The sequence below is a fragment of the Antechinus flavipes genome, chromosome 2 (genome assembly GCF_016432865.1).
Source record: "Antechinus flavipes isolate AdamAnt ecotype Samford, QLD, Australia chromosome 2, AdamAnt_v2, whole genome shotgun sequence".
Lineage (NCBI taxonomy): Eukaryota > Metazoa > Chordata > Mammalia > Dasyuromorphia > Dasyuridae > Antechinus > Antechinus flavipes.
The window spans coordinates 228,468,197-228,493,594 of record NC_067399.1 but is presented as its reverse complement, the minus strand read 5'-3'; the positions used below and the strand labels follow the sequence as shown (position 1 = coordinate 228,493,594).

Genomic DNA, 25,398 nt, shown 5'->3' with positions numbered 1-25,398 from the left:
GGATGCTGGGTTTCAGTAGTGAGACTATCCCTTGAAAATGAAGCAGACTCAACTCTCTTTCTCTCCATGAAAGCCTTCTTTTCTTCCATGCCCATCTCCTTACAGGATAGAAAATTATTTATACTTTACCTGAAGCCAGATTTCTTGAACTGCTGCACGTAGACCTCAATCTCCTTCTCTGTTACCATCCAACTCCAAGGGGGATTCTCATTTTCTTTCAGGATTCCTACAGAAGAAAGACACTCACCTGCATCCCTGTACTCTGGCTTCACAAGTTTCCATAACTGATGTCACTTACTTCCTGGGGGACCTTGAGCACCTCATCATTTTGATCATATCACTCTCCTGTTTCAGAAGTGACTGCTTCTGTGACTCCTCACTGCTTTTTATATTATATCTAAGATTCTAAGTCTAAAAACGGAAGGGATCTTGTATCACCAATGCCTTGTTTTATAATGGGGAACTGAAACCCAGAAAGGGCCTAAGTGATCAGTCCAAGGTTATAGTAGGGAAAATTAGCAGAGTCTTCATTTTGAGTTGAAATTGGTAAGAGTGGTAAGAGTAATAAATGTTGTGGGTAAATGGTAAGAGTTGAAATTCCACTCATTTCCCCATTGTACCATGCTGTCCCTCCCTTTCCAACTATGGCTTCCATTACAGAAATGCTCCCATTTCCTATTTTACCTTAGATGGAGTCAGAGAACCTGTGTTTAAAGTCCACCTCTGGTGCTTACTACCTGTGTGATCTTAGAAAAGTCATTTAATCTTCCTAAACTATGGTTTTCACATCTGTAAAATAAGTGCGTTGGCTTATGTGGACTCTGGGGTCTTTTTTGGTACTATAAGGGATCCTATTACTCCTTTTCTCCTCTTTACCATTCATTATCCACAACATATCCTGTATGATTTGTGTTGACCCAACTTATATTCCACTCTTCACTCTTCTCTGTCTAGTCATGACCCATCTTCCCTTCAAAAATTTACTGAAGAGTCCAACACCATTAGCTCTCGGGAATGAACTTGCCCAACTTTAGAGATATCAATCCATCAAGCAATCCAATATCACTAATGCATATATTTCTCCATGATCCTGTACAGCCATCAGTGGTTTTGCCTATGATTGTGCATTTTCTGGTCATTGTTCCTGCATATTTTTTCCTATCTATGCTTCTTTGGATCAACTTATTAGTCAATTGGTGTTTCTTAAGCCATAAGCCAGGTACTGGGGAATTCTAAGACAAAAAATGAAATAGTCCCCACCCTTAGATAAATTACATTATATTGAAGGGGACAGTATGTACATATGTAGATATATGTAAGATGCATGCAAATAAGTAGGAGATGATTTATAGGTGCAAGGAGAGGGCCCTATGGAGGAGATAAGCAAAGAATCACATAGGCCAGGCTTCGATCTGTAAGGAAATTAGAAATATAAGAGATAGAGTAGCACATATATAATATATGTTATCTGTCATATATAATAGAAGCCCATTCCAGGATTGTGCAAAGAGAAATGGAGAATAAAGTATGAGGGACAGTAAGAAAGCTTGTGTCTCTAATTTCCTTGGTAATTCCCAGAGCTCCATACTTTGCAGGTGAACAAAGCCTATTGATCAATTAACTCATCCTGTCAGAATCTCAGTTTCCCCACCTTTACAGAGGCTGTCATCTGATGTTTACCTTACTAGTGTCATGCTGACACTCCCCATTTTGGAGAAGGTCAGCACTGCTCCTTTTAGAAAATGGATGAAGAGGGTTGATGGATATGGGGGAGAGTGCCCAGCAATACCTCACTGGAAGACTTGACTTGAACCTGGGTGCCCAGGACTACTGCCTGATCTTCTCACCTCTTAAGAGGAATTAGTCTAGTCATGTTTGATTTGACTCAGGCTACTGGGCTTATAACAGAGAACAAGAAGCTTCTTATTCCATGGTTTTTGTTACTGTTCCAGTGTTTCAGTCATGTTTGACCCTTCATGACTTCCTTTTTAGTTTTCTCAGCACACATACTGGAATAACTTGCCATGTCTATGTCCATCTCTGTAGTATATCTGTTTAATATTCTGTGTCCAGGGATTTTAACATGGCATCTATGCACTTAATTTTTTAAAATTTCTTTTAAAAATGTCTTTTTGTGATTTTAGTTTTTGATAACTTTCAATATAATTGGTTTTCTTGCACAATCCTATTTGATTTGTGGGATTTTTACTAAAAACTATGAATTTAAAAAAATCCTGTTTCTCATTTTCTTTCCTTCTTGATCTGATTTTTCTTGTGCAGTATGATAAATGTAGACATATTTAAAGAAGAAATGCACATGTTTAACATAAAAAAATCCTGAGAAGAGATCTATAGACTTCACCAGAAGCTAAGGGAGTCCATGATAGCTAAAAAGTTAAGAATCACTTTTCTGAATAGAAAAGCTAATATCATTAGTTTCTCTATGAAGTTTGTTAATAAGGAACTCTGTGGCACAAATGAAAAGTCTAATTTTTACAAGATGACTTCAGGCATTTTTCAAGTTCTGGGTATCTTCACAGCAAAACATGTCATTTTTAGGAAAAGCAAAGAGACTGGCAGTGGTCTAACTAGAGACATTTCCATACTTTCCTTTTTAAAATATATTTTCTTGACAGTGACAGGAGAGATAAATCTTGAATTGAATAATTTAAAAAGACTGACAGAAGCCCCAATCAAAGGAAGAAAAATGGGGAATACATTCATTCAGGGAGGTTTGAGAGAAAGAAAGAACAGGTGAGAAGAACTGATCCAGTGGGGATTGTGACATTGTTCACAGAGTCAATAAATTATCCTCTGCTAAGGTAAATGACAAACTGAAGCTTACCTTATTGAAATTCAAGAATTAAAGGCAGTTAGGAGAAAACAAATTGTAGTTCATAACTGACAGATTTAGAGTTGGAAAAAAAAATCTCAGACATCTCATTGAGTTCAACTCTTGCCATTTTATTTTTTGGGAAACCAAGGCCTGCAGGGGTGTGATAGCAAGTGGTAGGCTAGGAGAGGTGGCACAGTAGATAGAGTGCCAAGCCTGGAATCAGAAAGACTCCTCTTCCTGAGTTCAAATCTGGCCTCAGACACATACTAGCCAAGTGAGCCTGAACAAATCACTTAACCCCATTTGTCTCAGCTCTTCATCTGTAAAATGAGCTGGAGAAGGAAATGATAAACCACTCCAGTTAACTTTGCCAAGAAAATTCCAAAAGGATTCACAAAGAGTTGAACATAAATGAAATGACTGATCAAAACCCAACAATAACACAAGGCTAGGGGAGCCCAAAAGATCACTATAGTCAAAATATGGAGAGAGATGAGGGTGAAAAAAAATTTGAGGAGAAGTTTCTCAGAGATTTTGACTCTTCCTATCATACCCTGCTAATGATGTTTCTCACCTTTTTCAAGAAGATTTTCAAGTCTGAGATACTGAAAGAAATAAAAAAAAACCAAACAAAAAGTAACTCCTTTAGAAAAGGTGACAGGTTGGCAGAAATTAGGGTTAGACCAATATCTTTATTCTATATGCTATAGTAAACTTGAGGATGTATACTCAGTCTGAATTTTAAAGAACTCACCATTAAAAGAGAAAGACAGATAGAAAAAGAGAGAGAGGGAGAAAGGAGAGAGGAAAGAGGAGAGAAGAGAAAGGAAAAAGACAGGGAAAGAGAGAATCAGATCAGGTAATTTTCACAGCTCAATTAAAGGACAGAGGTGATCACAAACAATGAAAAAGGTAATTTTAATTATATGAAACTAAAAAAAAACTTTTGCACTTACAAAATCAATATAATTAGGATAAGCATGTGGCCAATTGGGGGAAAAATCTTCGAATCAAAAATTTTTGATAAGGACCTAAAATATCAAATATACAATGAACATCTAATAACTATATAGAATCATATCAGAATGGATGTCATTAGAGGATGTGAACAAAGGCTTCTCAAAAGAATTACAAATGATTAGCAACTGTGAAAGATTATCCTGAATCAATAATGATAAGAGAAAGGAAAGTCAAAGTAAATTTGAAGTTTCATCTTAGAACCAGAAAACTGACAAAGATGACAAAAGATGAGAATAATCAATGTTAGAAGGGTTATGGAAAGACAGGTACATTAATACTTTGTTGGTGGAGCTATGAAGTGGTCCACTAATTCTGGAAGACAATTTAGAATTCTGATAAGAAAGTATCTAAAACCCTAAACCCTTTTAACCAGAGATCTCCCCTCTAGCCCAAATAACTCAGTTTGCAGATCTGAATTGCTTCACTTAGAGAATGAGAATCAGGCTAAATTCTTGGGATATGGACTTGAGTTTCCTTTTGGTTTTAAGATCATTTATTTCTAAAGCAAATACAATTTAGTAACTGAAAGGACTCTTAGAAAAAAGAGAGTAAGTATAAAGTAGTAAAAACACAGTTAGAGAAAATAAGATTAGAAGAAGGGTTTCAAAGATATGGATAAATTACTTTGAATGCAAATTAAAGAACAATTTTTTAACCTTGGAGCTAGAAGCAATCTAAGAAGTCATCTAATTTTATTGGTGAGAAAACAAGAGGTTAAGTGGCCTAAGTTAATGCAACTAGGGAGTGGCAAAGCCAATATTTCAAACCCAAGACATCTGATTATAAATCTGTATTCTTTCCATGACACCATGCTTTAGTGTCTCCTGGTTGACATTAGGATGGGTGGGTAGCTAAATGGCTGGCTAAATACCTGGAGACAGGTAGATCTGAGTTCAAATGTTTCCTAAGACATTTATTGGTTGTCTGCCAAAAAAAAATCTTAGGGTAGGTAATGGCAAAACCCTCACTGTTATCATCTCACCCCACTCCACAGTAATCAGAAATGGCAGGATTTCTCTCTTATCTAGGGGTAGTTCAGGCAAGAACTAAAATAGAGAGTTAGATGACTTGTTTAGTAACAGAGCTAATAAAAGTACAGGATTTTTTTGTTTTTGTTTGTTTGTTTTGTTATTTTTGTTTTTTTAGTAAGAGAGTACAGAAGGGCAGATCAGATCCTCCATATTCTGCTTCCTGTTTCCTCCTCCAGAGCCAAGTCAGCCACCAGTTTCCATCCCACAATCCCCTGTTCCCTTCAATAGTCCCTGAATGCAGCATATACATACATACATTTTTCTCATCACTCGCTCGGAAAATTAATTTGAATGTACGGTTGAGATCCTTCTCCAGTTCAGCCTCTGCCACTCCCTGAAAAGATAATGGAGACAAAGTGAAGAATACTCCAATAGAAAGAAGCTCCACTGAGCTCATCTCTCCTGATGAAGTCGTATATCAGCCAAAGGACTTGCTATAGTTTGCCTTGCCAAGTCATTTTCCTTGCAGACCTTCATTTTCTAGCCTGGAAAACAATAAGAACCAGAGAAGTCAGTGAAGCAACTTTAAGATTTTACAAAAAGAGGTATCACAGTGGAGGAGAAAGAATACTGGTTCTGTCCCATTTCTATTGTATATTATTTGTGTGATCTCAACCAAATCACTTTACCTATCCAGCTTCTGTTTCCTCAACAGTAAAATGAGGGGATTGGACCAGAGGGCTTCTAAGGTACCTTCCAAGGCTAGATCTGTACCCTTATGTCCCCATTGGAATCTTCCAACAAGCATGGAAGATGGGATCATATATTGAAAAACAGCAATATACTCAGAAGTCATTGAGTCATACTGAAAGAGGAGGGGAACTGTTCCCCTTAAGATTATCACTCTTAGCAATTATGTCTCCTTTTCTGATCTCAAAGATCAGGATCTCCCAGGCTCCAAGGAGTCCAGACAGAGCCCATCCTCCCAGGATAAGAAAAGCAATACTATTTAGGGGCAAATCAACTCCCATAGAAATTCTAAATCTCATTCAATTGAGGAATACTGGTTTGATCAGCTTGGACTGTCCCAGCCCCCACCAAGATATCCAATATAACAGCTTCTTAGAGCTAAGCTCTTTGCAGATGGCTAGGACCCTGCCCACTGATTATCTCAGTGTAAAATTCCATTTCCCAATAGATCTTTGCCATTATATAAGTCAGTCCCTTAGCAAACTGATTTCTGAACAATAAACTTTCATTTTGCAATTAATAATTTGGGAATAAGTGAATTCTTTCACTTTTATTCCTGAGGCTGATTAAGGGGATTGTAACAACTCTCTTATTGCCACTCATCCCATGACCATCAGGAATTGAGAGCATTCAAACAACATTTTTTTTTGGTTCCCTGACCAGGAAACGAGGGGATTCAAACTGCATCAATACCACTGCATTTTACAAATAAGGAAATTGAAGTCATCAGGGATATAGTAGCCTACTCAACATTACAATTGCAAAAATGAAATTTTACTCTGATTCCAGATTCAATACTATTTTGATCCATAAAGATGATATTGTAGACATAAGAATATTCAATTCTTACATTAGAAAAACAATATTATTTGTTACATGGGATAATCCTCTGGGTGAGAGGAGAAAGAATACTGGGAGAAATTTCAGTGATATAAAAAAAAGCAAGAGACATCAATAAACATTTATAGAAAAAGAAGCCAATATAATTCTGTAGTAACAAAAAGGTAAATGTACCTAGTCCCATTTTAGTAGTTAATTTGATGAGTTAAAAGCCTGGAAGAGTTCCCATTGTTCTTTTGAATAAAGACTTGGCCTTGAAAATTGGCTTTATAACAATTGGAAAATCACAAGGAAAGAAAAGGAAGGAAAAGAGGAGGCATTCACTTTTGTCTTCAAATAATTTCCTCTTTCTTACAATCTGTGTTCACTCTGTGCTCTTTTACTCAATTGCCCTTCTATCTTCACTCTTCAACAAAAATTCTCACTAAGGTCATATAAAACTAAAGCGGGAAGGGTAAGACAACAGAGGCTAGCTAGTGGGACTCCTTTGTTTTAAAGATCAGAAAACTGAGATCCAGGGCTGGGGAATGCACTGCCTAAGAGCAAAGTTTAATACTTTCAGAGTTGGCATAAGAATTCTTAAATTCTGGTCTGATATTCATTGACAGTGGTTTTACTTTACCTAAATTCCTTCAGAGTTCAGCTTAAGAATCATGTCCTGTAAGAAATCTCTACTGATCCCTCTGGTCCCTAGTGTTCTGTTCTTTTATGCGTTCACACATATCACATATACATTATACATAAATACATATTATACATCTATTTGCATGTGCACAGATGTGTATATATCTATATGTGTAGACATGTACATGCCTATACACACATATCCTACACATGTATGTGTACGTACACATATATGTACATTAGAAAATGTCTGTGTGTGTGTGTGTGTGTGTATGTGTGTGTGTGTGTCTTTGTCTCTCTGTTTCTCTGTCTCTGTCTTTCTTTCTCTCTTTGTAATAGGGGATTGGTATATGTGTTGTATTTTTTAGTAGGATTGGCTGATTTAATTTCCCACTATGGCAGAGACAAGGAAGTTACTGGGAGAGTCTTGATGATGTGGACTCAAAATACTTTGGAGAGACTGTGGAGCATCCACTATCATGTAACCACATATTTAAGAGAAGTCTTTTTCAGATCAGATTTTTTTTAGGAAAAAAAAGGCGTCTTCAAAGGCTTCTCTTAACCTTGGGCCAAATTTCTTCCTTTATTCTCTTCAGCTAGTCTCTGGGGACTTAAGTCCTTTAATGATGGCATTTAGTGAGAGATAGTTCTGGACAGAGCAGAGTTATTGAGACCTTTTCCCAGGAGAGGCTTTGGCCTATACATTGGCTCCTTTCCTTTCTATGTATAGAAATTGGAGTCTCCCAAGTCTGTGACTTTTGAAAGGCCAGGAGAGTAAGTCCAGGCTTCCAGCATCAAGGTCTTGTAGCTAGCTCAGTATTCTGCTTAGAGGAACAAAGTATGACCTTGAAGACTCAGCCCACTGGTAAGAGAGATAGCTCATCCAGAGGTCATGCTGCATCTGGATGTGAATTAGGTGGGACCAAGGTTATGCCCAAATTGAGCCCAATGTCCCCAGAGAAATAGTGGGATAGAAGACAGTATGCTCTGAGATATTCAGAAGAATTGTTTGTATCTTTATTATTGCTCTAGCTTCAAAATATAACTAAGTAGTTAAATGAATCCTGGACTCTAGTAACTGGCTCTTAATAGAGGAGAAGGTAAAAGCAAATAGAAAAGAGGGAGAAAGAGAAAAAAGAGAATCTCCAATCCTAGAACAGAAGAGGTAATCTGTGTGTCTCCAGGAAAGTGAGAAATCCAGTGATCCTACTTGTACTTAAATTTCTATCAATCAATCCACAAACTTTTCTTAAGGGCTTATTATATGCCAAGTGAAAAAAAAACAATCTTCTAAAAGGTAAGGACTATTTCAGGGTTTGTCTTTCCCTAAACTAAAACGGCAACTGGCACAAAGTAACACCTGTACAGCTTGATGGATACATGGATGGCACAGTAGAACTGAGTTCAAATCTGACATCAGACACTTACTAGCTAAATGGTTCTAGGCACGTCACTTAACTATGTTTGCCTCATTTCCCTCATTTGTTAAATGAACTGGAGAAAGAAATGGCAAACCACTCCAGAATCTCTTCCAAGAAAATCCCCAATGGGATCACAGAGAGCTGAATATTATTGAATAGGAAGAAATATAAAGTTCTCAAATGGCCATTATTAATTAGCTTGGCTGGTATTTGAGTACAGAATCACAGAAACTAGGCCAATATTTATAGATATTGAAGAAATTTTAAAAAACACATGCAAAAACAAGTCTTCATGGAGCTGTTGTGTGAAACTGACAGTTTAATGAGTCTACCAGGGTATGTGCAGCTACCAGAAGGTAAAGGTCCAGTAGTTATGGACCAGGCCATAGTCCTTACAATTAAATCCACAAGCCCATCCCATAGAGTTCCTTAGATTTAGGGGCCCAAATTCCAATAGACTTGTGATGGAGAGAGCCATCTGCAACCAGAAAATGGGGATTGAACCTGGATCACAACGTAGTATTTTCACATTTTTTGTTGTTATTTGCTTGGTTTTTTTTTCTTTCTCATTTTCCCCTTTTTGATCTGATTTTTCTTGAGCAGGATGATAAATATAGAAAGAAATATATTTAGAAGAATTGTACATGTTTAACCTATACTGGATTACTTGCCGTCTAGAGGAGGGGGAGGTAAAGAGGGTGGGAGAAAAATCTGGAATACAAGATTTTGTAAGGGCAAATGCTGAAAACTATCTTAGCATGTATTTTGAAAATAAAAAAAATTATAATTTTTTTTAAAATATAGAGACCTAGAGTTTCCAATTCATGGAAAAGATTGCTCTGCTGACAGGAGAGCATAACCTGGGAGGAGGCAAGCTAATCTCCCTGTGAGTCCACTTTCAAATGCCTCCCCGAGTCTTTGTATGAGATTATTTCTTAGTTTTGCAAGACTTTCTCCCTGGGGCTTCTTTTTCTGTCAATTCCTCCTAATACTTTTTGATGGGTACACTATATAGATTATAGTTCTTTTTTCTTAAGAACAAAATTATTCCAAAGTTCATTTTAAAAAAATGACATTTCAAAGTGAGCTGCCTCAATTAATACTAAGTGTGTTTGGATTTTTTAAAATGATATTTTTTAAAAGCCTATAAAATCACACATTCACCCCCCCTTCTCACCCCGCTGTCTAGGTTTCTTCAATTAAATAAAATCTCTTTGATAATAGGGAACATTTGTTGTTCAGTTGCGTCATTAGCCCATTTTGGGTTTTCTTGGCAAAGATATTGGAGTGGTTTGTCATTTCCTTCTCCAGTTCATTTTACAGATGAGGAAACTGAGCAAACAGGACTAAGTGATTTGCCAAGAGTTATATAGTTAGTAAATGTCAAAGGCTGGATTTGAACTCTGGAATCTTAACATCAGGCTCAGCACTCTGTGCACTATAGCAATACCTAACAGCCCCCAAGAGCTATTCTAAGTATATGTCAAATGCAACCATAGAAAATGGCTAAGGAGCAGAAATCAATGAGTGGAAACAGAATAGGAGCAAAAAAAAAAAAAAAACTAGGTCCTGGTGTTGACTAAAGGTCCGAGGGGAGTAAGAAAGAAGAGATGGTTAGGTAAACAATCCAAGAAATACTTCAAGAAAAATACTGAGAAGGCCTAGAAAAATTCCTTTCCCCAGGATGTGTGTGTGTATGTGTGTGTGTGTGTGTGTGTGTGTGTGTGTGTGTGTGTGTGTATTTTCCTTTTTAGGATTCATCATAATTTTTAAAACAATAAGATATTTATCATTTTACTTAGCTTACTTGGCTTACATAGCTTCTGGAGTCCTTTCAACTCCATATTTATGTTCATAGGACCATATACAAGGTTTGCCCCAAGGAAGGATGAAGGGAGAGAAGAGTTTTTGGCTCTGCTGTTCAGAATACCCAGACTTTAGGTGATCCCTGCTAGAAAAGTGGGAGAGTCAGGGTCCAGGAGACATAAAAATGGGTTTCTGCTTTTTAGTCCCTTTTTTCCTTCTTTTACTAACTTTAAAATATTTAGTTTTTGCCCATCAACTGGGGGATGGCTAAACAAGCTGAAGTATTCAATTGTGATGGAATATTACTGTGTTATATGAAATGGCAAGCAGGATTATTTTGACAAACTTGCAAAGGCTTATATGAACTGATACAAGCAAAATGAGCAAAACCAGGAAGAAGTTGTACATAGTAACACAATAGTGAAGAACAGTGAATGACTTAGTCATCTCAACAATATAATGAATCAAGACAATCCCAAAGAACTAATGATATGATGAAGTATATTATCAGCCTCCAGATAAATAAATGGCTTTGTTTACAGATAGACTGAAGCATACTATTTTCCACTTTTTTCAGTATTTTTCTTTTATTTGATTCTTCTTGTACAAAATAACTAATATGGAAATGATTGCACATGTATAATCAATATCTGATTGCTTACCTTCTCAGAGAGGGGGAAGAGAGGGAAAGGGAAGGGTAGAATTTGAAATTCAAAAGTATAAAAAAATAAATATTTAAAATTGGTTTAATATGTTACTGTAGAAAAAAAAATATTTAGTTTAGTACCATAAAAATAATACTAATCAGGTTCATTTGTGACAATATACCATTACCACATAAAGTCATAATCAGACCACTCCTCAACTTCCCCTCTATGCCATAAAATTAATATATCTATATGTGGTCTCGCTAACATTTCCCTGTAAATATATTTTCCTGCTCCTAATTCTTTGCTAACTTCTTTTGGAATTTAATCTGCTTTAATTGGCATTACAATTATAATAAACTCTGCTCCTTGATTTGCAGATGGGTCTGAGCCTGGAAATTCTTTTGAGACACTTTGTGAATTAGTCTGGAACCCCAACATTTTAGGCTCTCCCTTGAACCGCACCATTGGGATACCACTTTCCTCATATAAATTCTCTACCTGAGGAAATTCCCATTTAAAGCAATTCCTAGCTCCCTTCAAGGATCACCTGGATTGTCACTTCTTATACAAGGCCTTTTCTGATCTCCTAATTGTCAATTATCCTATCTTCTCAAATTTCTTTGTATTTATTATTGTATATTGGCATTACATCACCCCAAAATAAGGTAAGCTCTTTGAAGTTAGGACTATTTAATTTCTAGCATCCAGCAAAAACTTTAAAGGACAATCTAAACTCTAGATCTCAATGTAACTAGGAAGAATAGAAAATTTTCTTTGATCATGAAGCCAAAAAATAGTAGCAAATTAATACCTTGTCATGGATTTGGCTAGAGGAGGAAGGGAAGAACAAGGTGGAGAAATAAGCCAACATTATTACTTCCATATTCTTCAACTTACTGGTTCTTGGAAGTAGAGCTGGTAATGAAATATTGGGTTGGAGTTGATCTTCTCTATAAAAGGCACAGCTGGATCTGCAGGTCTGAAGGGTGTATTCAAACTAGCCACTGCCCTAGAAAAAAAAAGAGGATCCTGATGAACTCTAAGGAGACAATAATAATGCTAATCCTATTAATGCTAATGATAAAGGCCATTTGGATTTAATAGGGCTAAAATAAAAATAAATGAGTCCTTTCAACAATGAAGCAATTCAAGGCAATTACAATAGACATGGGGTGGAAAGTGCCATCTGCATCCAAAGAAATAGTAAAAAAACTGGTAATAGATACATTCCATGAATTTGTTTAATTGCATCCAAAAATAGTTCATCTCTAGTTGGAGCCTAGTAAAGAACTAAGATCCAATTGTGGAATCAAAAGGCTCTCCATAGATGATATTCACATGAATTTAGCCAACAATATGATGACAATGAAACAGCAAATATATGAATGGCAATTTGAAATTTGTTTTGGGAAAGGGTGAAGCTTATGATGGCAATTCAGGTCCAGGTTATCACCATTAGGAATTACAGAAGGATTGTCAGTAAGAATTCATAATTACTCAATGAAGATATGCCAAGAAACAGCAGTGATAGGCTTACAATGCTGTAAAATTTTAGGACCATCTAAGATTCTTAGAGTAGTTAAATGGTATAGTGGATAGAGCACTAGGCCTGGAAGCAGGAAGATCTAAAAGATCTGAATTCAAACCTGGGCTTAAACTCTTACTAGCTGCGTGATCCTGGGTAAGTCACTTAACCTTTTTCTGCCTTCAGTTCCTTAGGGACAATAGGGACATACTGGAGATGGAAATGGCAAGTATGCCAAGAAAATCCATATAGACATAGTCCATGAATCATAAAGAATAGGACACAACTGAACAATTGAGTAACAATGAAAAAGTATCTAGAACATTACCTGGTACCTGGAATTATACATTAGAGGAATCCTTTTTTCATGGACTGGTGATTATTCTACAAACATAAGCCTCAAAATACATTGGAGAACTGAGCCAATAAACGGTATTAGAACCATAGGATCATCACAGACCAATTTGTTGCAATAATAGTCTGGACAAAAAAATCAAGAACAATGTTCTTAATAGACGGTATCTTATCAAATACACATCATTTTCAAGCTACATGGAAAAAAAAAATTTCAAAACATAGAGACCTAGAAGTGGAGATGAAAATCATGTGCAGGTAGTGTGAGGTACATATTGTTCTTTATTACAGAAGTTATAATGAGGATACTATCATTGTCCATGCAGAGGATGAGCTTGCATGCTAATGTTTTTATTTAACTACCCAAAAAAGAAGTTATTCACTTGTGCAAGATTTTATAAAACAATGAATATAAAGAAACAATAGTAAGCTATAATTCCAGCACTGTTTCTGTCAGAATCTGTAAAGGAGAATAAGACAAAGGACAATAATAAGACAATAATAATGAGCAAAGTCTGCCTAAAGTTATCTAAGTATTGATCAATAAAGGAGAGTCAAACAAATGGTGGAGTCAGGTGAATTTTGTTATTATTATTGTTTTGGAAATAGAAGGGCTTTTGATGGCAGCTTAAGGCCAGTTCTTTATTAATATAAATTTTATTATTCCATCATTTTTCAATTAGGATTAACTCTTCATGACCTCATTTAAAAATTATAATTACATAAATTTTGATATACTTGACTCAATTCTGTGATGTCTAGGTAGATGCCTTCTAGCTGCCCTAATAATGATAAAGTTCTTAGGAGTTACATGTATCATCTTTCCATATAGGTATATAACATTTCAACTTTGTCAAATCTCTTATGATTACTCTTTCATGTTTACCTTTTTATGCTTGTCTTAGGTTTTATGTTTAAATGTCACAATTTCTATTCAGCTCTGGTCATCAGGAATGCTTCAAAGTCCTTTATTTCATTAAATATCTATTTTTTTCTTTAAGGATTATACTCAGTTTTTTTGAATAAGTTATTTTTCATTATAACTCCTTTACTTTCTAGACCACTATACCACAAGTTCTCCACTCCTTTAATATGGAAGTTACTAAATCTTGATCTGGATTGTGGTTCCAGAATATTTAAATTGTTTCTTTTTAGGTGCTTGCAGTATTTTCTCCTTGAACTAAGAACTGTAAAATTTGACTATTATTCCTGAAAGTTTTCATTTTGGCATCTTTGTGAGGAAGTTATCAGTGAATTCTTTCCATTTCCATTTTACCCTCTGAATCTAAGATATTGAGGCAGTTTTCCTTGATAATTTCTTGAAATATGATACCTAATTTGTTTTTTTTTATCATGACTTTAGATAATCCAATAATTCTTAAATTATCTGTCCTTAATCTATTTTTCAGGCCAGTTGTTTTTCTGAATAGATATTTTATATGTTTTATTTTTTATTTTTTTACTTTTTTATCACTTCCTGATCTTTCATGAAGTTATTTCTTATTTTTAAAGACTTATTTTCTTCAATGAGCTTTTGTAGCTTTGTTCCCATCTGGCCAATTTTGCTTTTTTGTTTTTAAATTCTTTTTTTGGTGAATTTTTTATCTCCTTTCCTATTTAGCCTATTCTGCTTTTTAAGGAATTCTTTTCTTCAGTAAATTTTTGTACCTCTTTCACATTAGGCCAATTTTATTCTTTAAAGTTTTGGTTGTTTCCCTACTTTTCTGTGGCTCATTTGTTGTTGTTGTTTAACCATTTTTCTTGATAAAGATACTGGTGTGATTTGCCATTTCCTCTTTTAGTTTAGTTTATCTATTTATCCTTTTATTTATCTACTTTCCCCAGGCAATCAGGATTAAGTCACTACTTAAGCCCAGGATCACACAGCTAATAAGTGTTGGAAGCCAAATTTGAAGTCAGGAAGATGAATCTTTGTGACTGTAGGCTTTTCATGGCAACAACTTGCCCCTTTTCTGCTTATTTTATCAAGTTATTAATTCTCTTTTCATAATTTTATTGCCTCATTTTAATTTCTTCCCTTGGCTTTTCCTTTGTCACTCTTCTCTCTTTCTTTAACTCAGGAACTTTTTTTTATGCTTGGCTTCAATTAGCATTTTTTAAAGCTTTGCTTGTAGATCTTTTCCCATTGTTTTCTTCTGAGTTTTTGTCTTTGTCTTCCCTGCCATTGTAGTAGCTTTTTTGTGGTTAAATTATTTTTCTGTTCCTTACTAATTTTTCCATTTGACTTCTTGACTTTAAACTTTATATTGATATTGGATTCTGTTTCTCTCTAGGTGGAAAAGCATTGTGCTGTTGTTTTCAGAGCTAATTTTAGAGGTCTAGAAGTTTTTAATGTTTCCAAGGTGGTTTAGGAACAAGTCTGATTATAGTTCTCCTAGTCTGTCCTCTGGTCTAACCCAGGAAGGATCCCTGCTCTCCTGCAGCTGCAGGTACAGGTGCTAGTGATCCTCTCCCCACAGAACTATGACCAGTATTGCTGCCTTGTGACTAACCAGAAGCAATCATTTCCATTTCGAAACTTCGACCCAGAATTAGGTATGAGCAATAGAGTTGCCAATTGTGCCAGGGACACTCAATGTCAGCAAAAGATTCTCTGTAATCTCTTTCTGACCACTTGTCCAGCCTCTTACTGTCTCTAGGATGACAGCTTTGGAAGCTGCTGGTACTGCTTTCATGGCCATCTCCAAAGCTTGCTGTTTGTGCTCCTCAGACAGGTCCCCACTCCTGTGTCACAGACCTATTCTACTGACGTTCTGAGTCACCTAGGCTGGAAAAATTTCTCACCTCAATGTGATTTTGGCTCTGCCACTCCAGAATTCTATTTGAGGAATTATTTTAAAGATATTCGCAGGGGAATGTAGGGAGAGTTCTGCTGAGTTGCTACCTGTACTCTACCATCTTGGCTCTGCTTTTTAAAGATATTATCCAGATTTAAATATCAAGGTTTGACATTTCCCAACAGAGAGGTTCCAATACGTATTATATGCTGCCCCTGATTTCTATGATTAAAAAACCCAAATAAATTGGCATCCCAGAATTTTAAAGACATTCTAAGATATTGGCTTCCAAAACTACTATAGAGAATACCAAATAAAGAATACCTTGAACATAGTTTTTGGAGGATGGAGCAGAGGTTGGAGGTTAGAAAGTAGGGTAGAGGAAGGTTATTGAGTCATATGATTTCAATTTATATTTCTTTTTTTCCCTGAGGCAATTGGGGTTAAATGACTTGCCCACAGTCACACAGTTTGTCTGAGGGAGAATTTGAACTCAGTCCTCCTGATTTCAGGACAAGCAGTGGCACTCTATCCACTGCACCATCTAACTGACCCTCTCTCTATATATATATTTCAGAGGAGAAAATTCCTCCTCACCACACCATACAGGATAGAGGTATCAAACATGTGCCCAATGACACAACACTCCAGAATGTTGCCCAAACCATATTAATAAGTAATTGGAAAGTATTTAAAAGAAATGAAAACATAATTGAATAGATAATGCTAATAAGTAATTTTCTACATCAATATACAAGAATCTTTAGGTATGGTTTGTGGTCTCTGTTTCTATTAGAATTTGCCCCCATTGATAGCAGGCAATTGTTACATGGCTTAGAGGTTGAGAGTTTCTCAAGTAACTGAGGTGTTTTGTGAGTTCCCTGGGTCACACTAACCCTTAAATACAACTTACACACTGATAGTGGGATGTATTTCTGTATTTTTTCTATTCTGTAAAATTTAAGTTTCTCAAAAGCAAGGATAGTTTTGGTCTTTAAATTCCCAGAACTAATCAAAGTGCCTGGCGCACAGTAGGTATTCAATAAATAGTAGGTGTACTGAAAAGAAATGTGAATATATATGTATGTGCACGTGTGTATATATTTACACTCACACATACATACATGTAACATTCTATTGCCTATTCATTTTATATAACCAATCCCCATTATAGCTTCTTCTCTCTCTGTCCCTTAAAATCCTGGAAATACTTCAAGGCCCAGATCAAACCAAATCCCTACCATAAGTGCATCAATAATTAAATCTGCCCTATCATTTATGTATGTAGGTAGAGGTGTATGTGTGTCATAGCATTTGTGTGTGTGTGAGTATCAAGAATATTAATTACATGTTATTTTCAGATTTTAGGTTTTATATAATCCAGAATTGGAAATGAGAGGAAAGGAGTGATGTTGCCCATATTCAGAGCAATTAATTAATCTTTGCTAATGTGTTAATAAGTTTATATCCTACTCTACCTATCAGATAGTCTTAACATGAAGAATTTCAGGAATTTGATTATAACTAAAATTATATCACAAATAAAAATTTAGAGTTATGAGTCCTTAGATGTCAAGTAGTTTTATCTTATAGTTTAGAATACTGAGACCCCAAAACAGGTGCTTTTCCCACCCTCTGCTAGCTCAGTCCACCACACTGTGTTCTGTAGTTACCTTACTCTTTCTGGATACCAGAGGGCCAGGTTCCACACCATAACACCACCCCAGTCACGGCCAATAAACACTGCTTGGAAAATACCCTGAAGAATAGAAACATATATGAGATGAGATATGAAATAGAGTATGGGTCAACAAATACACAGCTCCAATGCCCTGAAGAATTAGAATTCTTGCTAAAAGAGATTCCAAAAGTTTCATTTAATTCTGCTGTTCAGAATTAATTTTCTTTTAAAAACTCTGTCAGAGATTTCCTAAAATAATCTTCATAACAACTACCCCATGCTTCCATTCTCCTCTAGCCCTAACTAGCCCCATCATTCATCTTCTTTCCTCTCTACTACAAAACCCATCTGATGTTAAATCCACCTATTCTCTCACCTATCCTGGTTCAAAGAGAGTTATCCCAACCCTTTTCTAAAATAAACTCCTTTCTTGTCTCTTGTTCTTGTTTGTTGGCATTTCTTCAAGAACTCTGTTCTCTCATTTATCCACCCCAGGTATCTTTTACCTGTCTCCACAAGCTTTTTCCTTCTTTCAAATTTGAAAATTCTCCAAATCCTCAGAATTGTCTACTTGATAACTCTAAACCACTGAAGAAGCTCTCATCCCATTTCCTACCTTCTAAACTTTTTGAACAAGTGGCCAATATTTACTGTCTTGTCTATAATACTTTAACATTTTTGACTTAACCTAGCAAAGTATTAGCTCCTAAAGATCAGGGATTACTTTTCTTTTGAAATGCTCAGCCTAGTACCTGGCATTTAGCAGATACTTAATAAATGCCTATAGATTGACTAATAATTTGGACTCATCCTCACCATACTTCTGGAAACTTTACAAAGTTATCAATTATCACCTAATAATCACCAAATCCAGTGGCTTCTCCCTCTTTCCTCCCCCTCCTCAGTGCTCACTTTTTTTTTTTTATCTCTGAACTCCCCCCTTGTACCATTTGTGAACTCCTTCTGGTTTCAGGGAAACTTGGGAAGGCTTATATGAATCAAGATAGTACAAAGTGAGAACCAAGAAAACAGTTTCAAAAGTAACAATATTGTAAAGACAAACAACTTTGAAAGACTTAAGAATTCTGATCAATGTAATTACCAACAATGATTCCAAAGAACCAATTAATGATGTTACCCATCTCCAGATGGAAGGGCACAGATGGAATGGCAATGAGCTCAAGATACAGAAGGATAAGCACATTTTAGGAATGCCCAATGTGGGGATTTGTTTTCCTAGATTTTGCATATAGGTTACAAGTGTTTTTTTTCCTTCCCTTTCCCCTGAGGATAATAAGTTCTTGTTAATGGAAAGAAAACTTTTTTTTTAAAAAGCTTTGTTTTTAGCTTCTACACTACATTGTTCTGATTTTCCTATTATGAGAAGCACTGCTCTTTCTTCAACCTACTTTTGTACTCCACATCCTCAAAATGTACCCTAAAAGGCTTTTTGTATTTCTATTTTTCTCTTCTTTTTTTAACCAGTCTTTTCTATCGATCTTTTCCTTAGAGATTCCATCTGTTCTGATTACTTCAACTATAACCAATATGTAGTTAGCTCTATATTTCCCAGACATGAGCTAGAAATGGCATGGAAATTAGAATCAGGGGACTCTGGCTGCAGTATCCATTCTGCTAGTTATTGTCTATGTGATCTTGGGTAAGTTATTAAACCTCATATCTCAGTTTCTTTATCTATAAAGAGAGATACTTGGACTCATTGATTTCCAAAATACCTTCCAACTCTAAATTTGTCATTCCATCACACATTTCATTTTCCATCATCTATTTCTACTGTCTCCCTAGAATACACCTTTCTCCCTCCTTTCTTTGCCCCTTAGAATCCTGGCTTCCTTTCAAGGTCCACCTCAAATCACACACTCCTTCCATGAATGCTTCACTGATGATTTTCACTCTGTAGTGGAATAGCCCAATTTCTTACCAGCTTATCCAGAAAAATAATCAGCTCCTAAAGAAGAAAAAAAAATAAGAAGAGTTAGAAATGTCTGCTCAATACCTCAACATGTTGATTCACCTTCATTCAAATATCACTCTGATAGTGTGTTAGAATCACTCTAGACCTTCCCATTTCCTTCTTCCACAGGAATAATGATAACAATAATACTGATACATTTATTTAACTTAAAAACACAGTTCTTTCATCCACCTTACAAGAATTCTATAGAAGATTGATTATAAAGGGATAATAGCAACAGGGTCACTTGTTTCCAGACTATTTCTATCTAAACCTTGAAATAAGAATGAGTTGATGATAAAAAGAGTTTCAGAGGAAAAAATGCACAAAAGTACTTTTAGGTCTATAAGTAATTTATAGACATTATCTGTTCCTCTGCAATTTCTTTTTTTTTTTTACTTTATTTATTAGCTTTTGACATTTATATTTTTATATTATATATATTATATATTAATATAATACATATATATGTTATATTTTAGAATGTTTTGATTTCCACTTTGGGAAATCCTCCTCTCTCTCCCCTCTCCAATATGGCAATCCGATATAGGTTATACAGGTTCAATTATATTAAACATATTTTCACATCAATCATGTTGTGAAAGAAGAATCAGAACAAAAGAGAAAATCCTAGAGAAAGAAAAATAACAACAAAATTGAAAATAGAATGCTTTGATTTGCATTAGATTCCATAGTTCTTCTTCAGGGTATGGATAGCATTTTCCACTCAAAGTCTTTTGGAATTGTTTTGGATTATTGCATTGCTAAGAAGAACTTAGTTTATCATAGTTAGTTGGTCATCACATAATCTTGCTGTTATGGTATACAACTTCTTTTAGTTCTCACTTTACTCAGCATCAGTTCATGTAAATCTTTACAGAATTTTCTGATATTAGCATGCTCTTAATTTCTTGTAGAACAATAGTATTCCATTACATTCATATACCACAATTTGTTCAGCCACTTTTCAACTAATGTTCAATAGTTTTCTTACTTTCAATTTTAATAATTTTTCCTTTGATTTTCAGAATTTCTAATTAGATTTTTAATGTTTTTCTTTGTTTTTTTTATTGCATGCTCAATTCATTGATCTCTTCTTTCTTTATTATATTCATGTAAGCATTTAGAGATATAAAAATTTCCCTAAAAGCCATGTTTGCTGCATCCATAAATTTTGGTATGCTATCTCATTATTTTTGTTTCCTTGGATAAAATTGTTGATTGTTTCTATGATTTATTGTTTGAGTCATTCATTCTTTAGGATTAGATCACTTAATTTACAATTAATTTTTAGTTTATCTTTCTATGGCTTTTATTGAATGTAATTTTTGTTGCATCATGTCTTGAAAATGATTCATTTAATATTTCTTCATTTCTGTATTTATGAGGTGTTTGTTCCTCTATACATTTTTGTGTACACATTTTTTGTGTAAGTACCATGTATTGCTAAGAAAAAGGTATATTATTTTCTGTCCCCATTCAATTTTCTCCAGATGTCTATCTTATTTAATCTTTTAAAAATTCTATTCACGTTCTTAACTTCTTTCTTGATCATGGCTTTCAGGTAGTCCAATAATTCTTTTTTAGCTGTTTGTCCACCTGTCCATGTATCCACCCATTCATACATCTATTTATCTGTCCACCTGTCTCTGTTTATCCACTTGTTCACCTGTTTGTCAATACATTCATCTATTTATCTCTGCCCTTCTATCTGAATGTTTGTCTGTCCACATGTTCATCTATACATGTTTATCTATTTGTCCTTCTATCCATCCTTCTGTCTATCTATCTACCTATCTACCTATCCAACTATCCATTTGTTTGTCTATCCATTTATCTATCCTGGAGCTGGCAGGATTGGGGTAAACTCAGACTTTCCACCTTTTTTTTTGTTTTCTTCTTGGGCAACCTGGCATTAATTAGGATTTTGGGGGTATTTAATTTAATATTTTTTGTTTCCCCCAGTTACATGTAAAACAATTTTTTTACATTTGTTTTTTAAAACAAATAGTTGTGGATCATTGTATTGCTGAGAATAGCAAAATCATTTACAGTTGTTCATCAAACAACATTATTATTACTTTAAACATAGTACAATTCACTTTTCTTGAATTCATGGAGGAATTTCTAAATTTTTCTGAAAGCTCATCATTTCCCACAGAACAATAATGTTCCATCATAATCATTTAGCAAAACTTACTGAGCTATTCGCCAAATGATGGGCATTCTCTCAATTTTCAATTCTTTTCCCTGAAAAAAAGAGTTGTTATAATTTTGTACATGCAGATCCTTTTCCTTGTTTAGGATCCGTGCCTAGTAGTGGTATTATTAGACCAAAGTATATACATGTTTTTATAGTCCTTTGCGTATAGTTCTTATCTTTTGATCATTTATCAAATGGGGAATGGCTCATTTTTTCTATGTATAAATTTGACTCTGTTTTCTATACATTCGAGGAATGAGGCCTTCTCGTTTCTAAAATATATAGAGAATTGATCCTCCTAGATTTGTGCTCTTGGGCAAGTCACTTAAGCCCAATTGCTTCAGCAAAAAAAAAAAGAGAGAGAGAGAGAACTGATTCAAATTTACAAAAATTCAAGCCATTTCTCCAATTGATAAATGGTCAAAGGATATGAACAGACAATTTGTAGATGAAATTGAAATCATTTCTAGTAATATGAAAAGGTGCTCTGAATCACTATTGATCAGAGAAATGCAAACTGAGGCAACTCTGAGGTACCACTACACATCTCTCAGATTGGCTAATATGACAGCGAAAGATAATGATGAATGTTGGAAGGGATATGGGAAAACTGGGACACTAATACATTGTTGGTGGAGTTGTGAACCAATTCAACCATTCTGGAGAGCAATTTGGAACTATGTCCAAAGAGCTATCAAAATATGCACACTCTTTCATCCAGCAGTGTTTCTATTGGGTTTATATCCCAAAGAGATCATAAAAGAGAGAAATGGTTCTACATGTGCAAAAATGTTTGTAGCAGTCCTTTTGTAGTGGCAAGAAACTGGAAACTGAGTGGATGCCATCAGTTGGAGAATGGCTGAATAAGTTATGGTATATGAATGCTATGGAATACTATTATTCTGTAAGAAATAACCAGCAGGATGATTTCAGAGAGACCTGGAGAGATTTACATGAACTGATGCTTAGTGAAATGAACAGAACCAGGAGATCATTATATATAGCAGCAACAACAAGATTATATGATGCTCAATTCTTATGGACATGGCTCTTTTCAACAATGAGATGATTGAGGCTAGTTCCAATGATCTTGTGATGAAGAGAGCCATCTAAGCCCAGAGAGAGGACTATGGGAACTGAATGTGGATCACAACATAGTATCTTCACTTTTTTGTTGTTGTTTGCTTACATTTTATTTTCTTTCTCAGTTTTTTCTTTTTGATTTGATTTTTCTTGTGCAACAAGATAATTGTATAAATATGTATACATATATTGGATTTAACATATGATTTTAACATGTTTAACATGTATTGGATTATTTGCCATCTAGCGGAGGGAGTGGGGGGAAGGGTGGAAAATTTGAAACATAAGGTTTTGCAATTTTTCAATGTTGAAAAACTATCCACACATATGTTTTGAAAATGAAAAGCTTTGATTTTAAAACAAGAAAGAAATGAAGCCTTAATTAGAGAAACTTGCTTCAAAATTCTTTAAATAATTACTATGGCTAATGGTATTTCCCACATTTATTTTATTCTCTCTCCTTTCTCATCTCAATCCTTCTCAAAAGTATTTTGCTTCTATCTACTCCTTCTTCAATATCAGTTTTCTATTCTATCACCTTCCGCATTTTTGGTATCCCCTTCCCATCCCACTTTCCTGCAGAGTAATATAGATTTCTATATCCAATTGCATGCATGTGTTATTTCTTCTTTGAGCCAATTATAAAGAGAATAAGTAAGGTTTACGAACTTCTCACCATCTCTCCCTATTCCCCTCTACTGTAAAAGCTTTTTCTTGCTTCATTTATGGCAGATAATTTACACCATTCCACCTGTCCCATTTCCTTTTTCCCAATACATTCCCTTTTAACTTCTTGATTTGAATTGATTTGGGGGGTATTATCCCTTTATATTCAAGTCATACTTGTGCCTTCTATTTACAAATGCCCCTTCTAACTGCTATAGTAATGAGAAAGTTTCTATGAGTTATAAATATCATCTTCCCTGTAGGAATGTAAACAGATAAATCTTGCTAAGTCCCTTATGACTTCCCTTCCCTGATTGCCTCCTTATGCGCCTCCTGAGTCTTATGTTTGAAAGTCAAGTTTTCTACTCAGCTCTAGTCTTTTCATCACAAAAGCTTGAAAATCCTCTTTTTCTGTGAATGTAAGAATTATACTCTATTTTGCTGGATAGGTCATTCTTGTTTGTAATTCTAGCTCCACTGTTCTTTAGAGTATTATATCCCATGCCTTCTGATCCTTTAATGTAGAAGTTGCTAATCTTGAATTTTCCTAACTGTGGTTCCACTGTATTTGAATTGTTTCTTTCTAGATGCTTTCATTATTTTCATTTTGACCTAGGAGTTCTGGAACTTGGCTATAATATTCCTGGGAGTTTTCATCTTGGGATCTTTTAAGAAGTGATCAGTGGATTCTTTCAATTTCTACTTTACTCTCTAGTCCTAGAATATCAGGACAGCTTTCCTTCATAATTTCTCGAAAGATGATAGCCAGGTTCTTAAAACAAAACAAAACAAAACATGGTTTTCAAGTAATTTTTAAATGATCTCTCCTGAATCTATTTTCCAGGTTAGTTGTTTTTCCAATGAAATATTTCACATATCTTGCAGAACTTCTCAAGTTCTGCACTTCTTTACTTAAATTTCATTACCAAAAAAAAGGAAGTAAAGTTAGATTGATATCACTCATTTCTGCAAGAGTCTTATTGCTCTTCCTTTCAAGATGCCCACTAACTATCTCATTCATAATAAATTTAAAAATTTTTCAGGAATCAAAGTTAAGATCACAGTACACTGTGAGTACTTCCTCCTCCTTTTAGGAAAGTAGGACATCTGCCCTTCTCCAGGCCTTTTGTTTCTCTTCCACTCTCCATTCTCTTATGTCACTAACAGTGGCTTAACAGCCACATGTACCAATTCTCTCCTTCCTTAATGAATAATACAGAATTTCATCTGAGCCAGGGGTCATGTGGTCATTAAGAGTCACAGGTGTCAAGAAAATTTCCTCTTCACAATTAGAAGGAATAAAGGTACTTTCTTATTAATTTTGAAACTAGGGGGTAGCTAGATGGTATAGTGGACAGAGCAGTGGCCCTGAAGACATGAGGGTCTGAATTCAAATCTAATCTCAGACACAAGTGATTAACTGTGTAATCCTGGACAAGCCATTTAACCATGACTGCCTTGTAAAAACAAACAAACAAACAAAAACAAACAACAAAATAAAAAGCTTTGAATTTTAGAGCCTTCACTGGGTCTTTCTATTTTTTTACCATCCAAATAAGTAATTTGATTGGAATACCACAAATTCAACAAATCTTGCTAATTAGTTGACCAGCTGGCTTGCTAAAGAAAAAAATACTAATGAATTGACTCCTTATGCTTTTTGGGGGGTCGTACAAAAGCAATTTCAACATTATACTGAGAAAGCAACTTAGGTTAACTAGAGTAAAGACTAAGATGATAGAAGTTTAGAAAGAATTTTAGAAAAACAAATGGCTCTTTCTATCTCTAGGAGGGAATTCAATTACTTTCCTGAGGGTAGTCTGCATTAATGAAATGAAATTGAAAAAAATTGTCAAACAGTTCTTCCTTACCTTACATATGACTTCCTGGGAATATTCTTCTATTTCTGAAGGAAAGAAAAAAATTTCTATCATGTAATTTATTAAAACCTATTCTGGAATTCCCAGATGCTCATGTGTCAAGTTCCTCTCTTTCCCTATTCCAGAGGAAGTGAAAACTGCCCTGGTTTCACTATAACATATAGGGATCATTTTAAAATTTGCAAAGTGCTTCACATAATTTGATGATAGATTGGGGGCAGAGTCAAGGTGACAGAGAAGGCACATGTGACTTTCTGAGCCTCTCTCATACCCTCACTATGAATTATTAAATTCAGCCTCAAAAATAGCACTTGA

At 35.1% G+C, this 25,398-nt stretch overlaps 1 protein-coding gene across 1 annotated transcript in view; it reads right to left on the bottom strand.

Moving 5' to 3' along the window:
• The window catches only part of LOC127548797 (bifunctional epoxide hydrolase 2-like), a 63,292-nt gene that overhangs the window by 12,164 nt on the left and 25,730 nt on the right, over positions 1 to 25,398 (bottom strand). The window contains exons 9-15 of the mRNA XM_051976386.1: positions 25,075 to 25,109; positions 19,219 to 19,245; positions 17,269 to 17,354; positions 11,816 to 11,927; positions 5,144 to 5,221; positions 3,411 to 3,441; positions 130 to 226 (exon numbers count right to left, since the gene is read on the bottom strand). Of these exons, the coding sequence (XP_051832346.1) occupies positions 130 to 226; positions 3,411 to 3,441; positions 5,144 to 5,221; positions 11,816 to 11,927; positions 17,269 to 17,354; positions 19,219 to 19,245; positions 25,075 to 25,109 (466 nt within the window). The remainder of the gene's footprint in view (positions 1 to 129; positions 227 to 3,410; positions 3,442 to 5,143; positions 5,222 to 11,815; positions 11,928 to 17,268; positions 17,355 to 19,218; positions 19,246 to 25,074; positions 25,110 to 25,398) is intronic.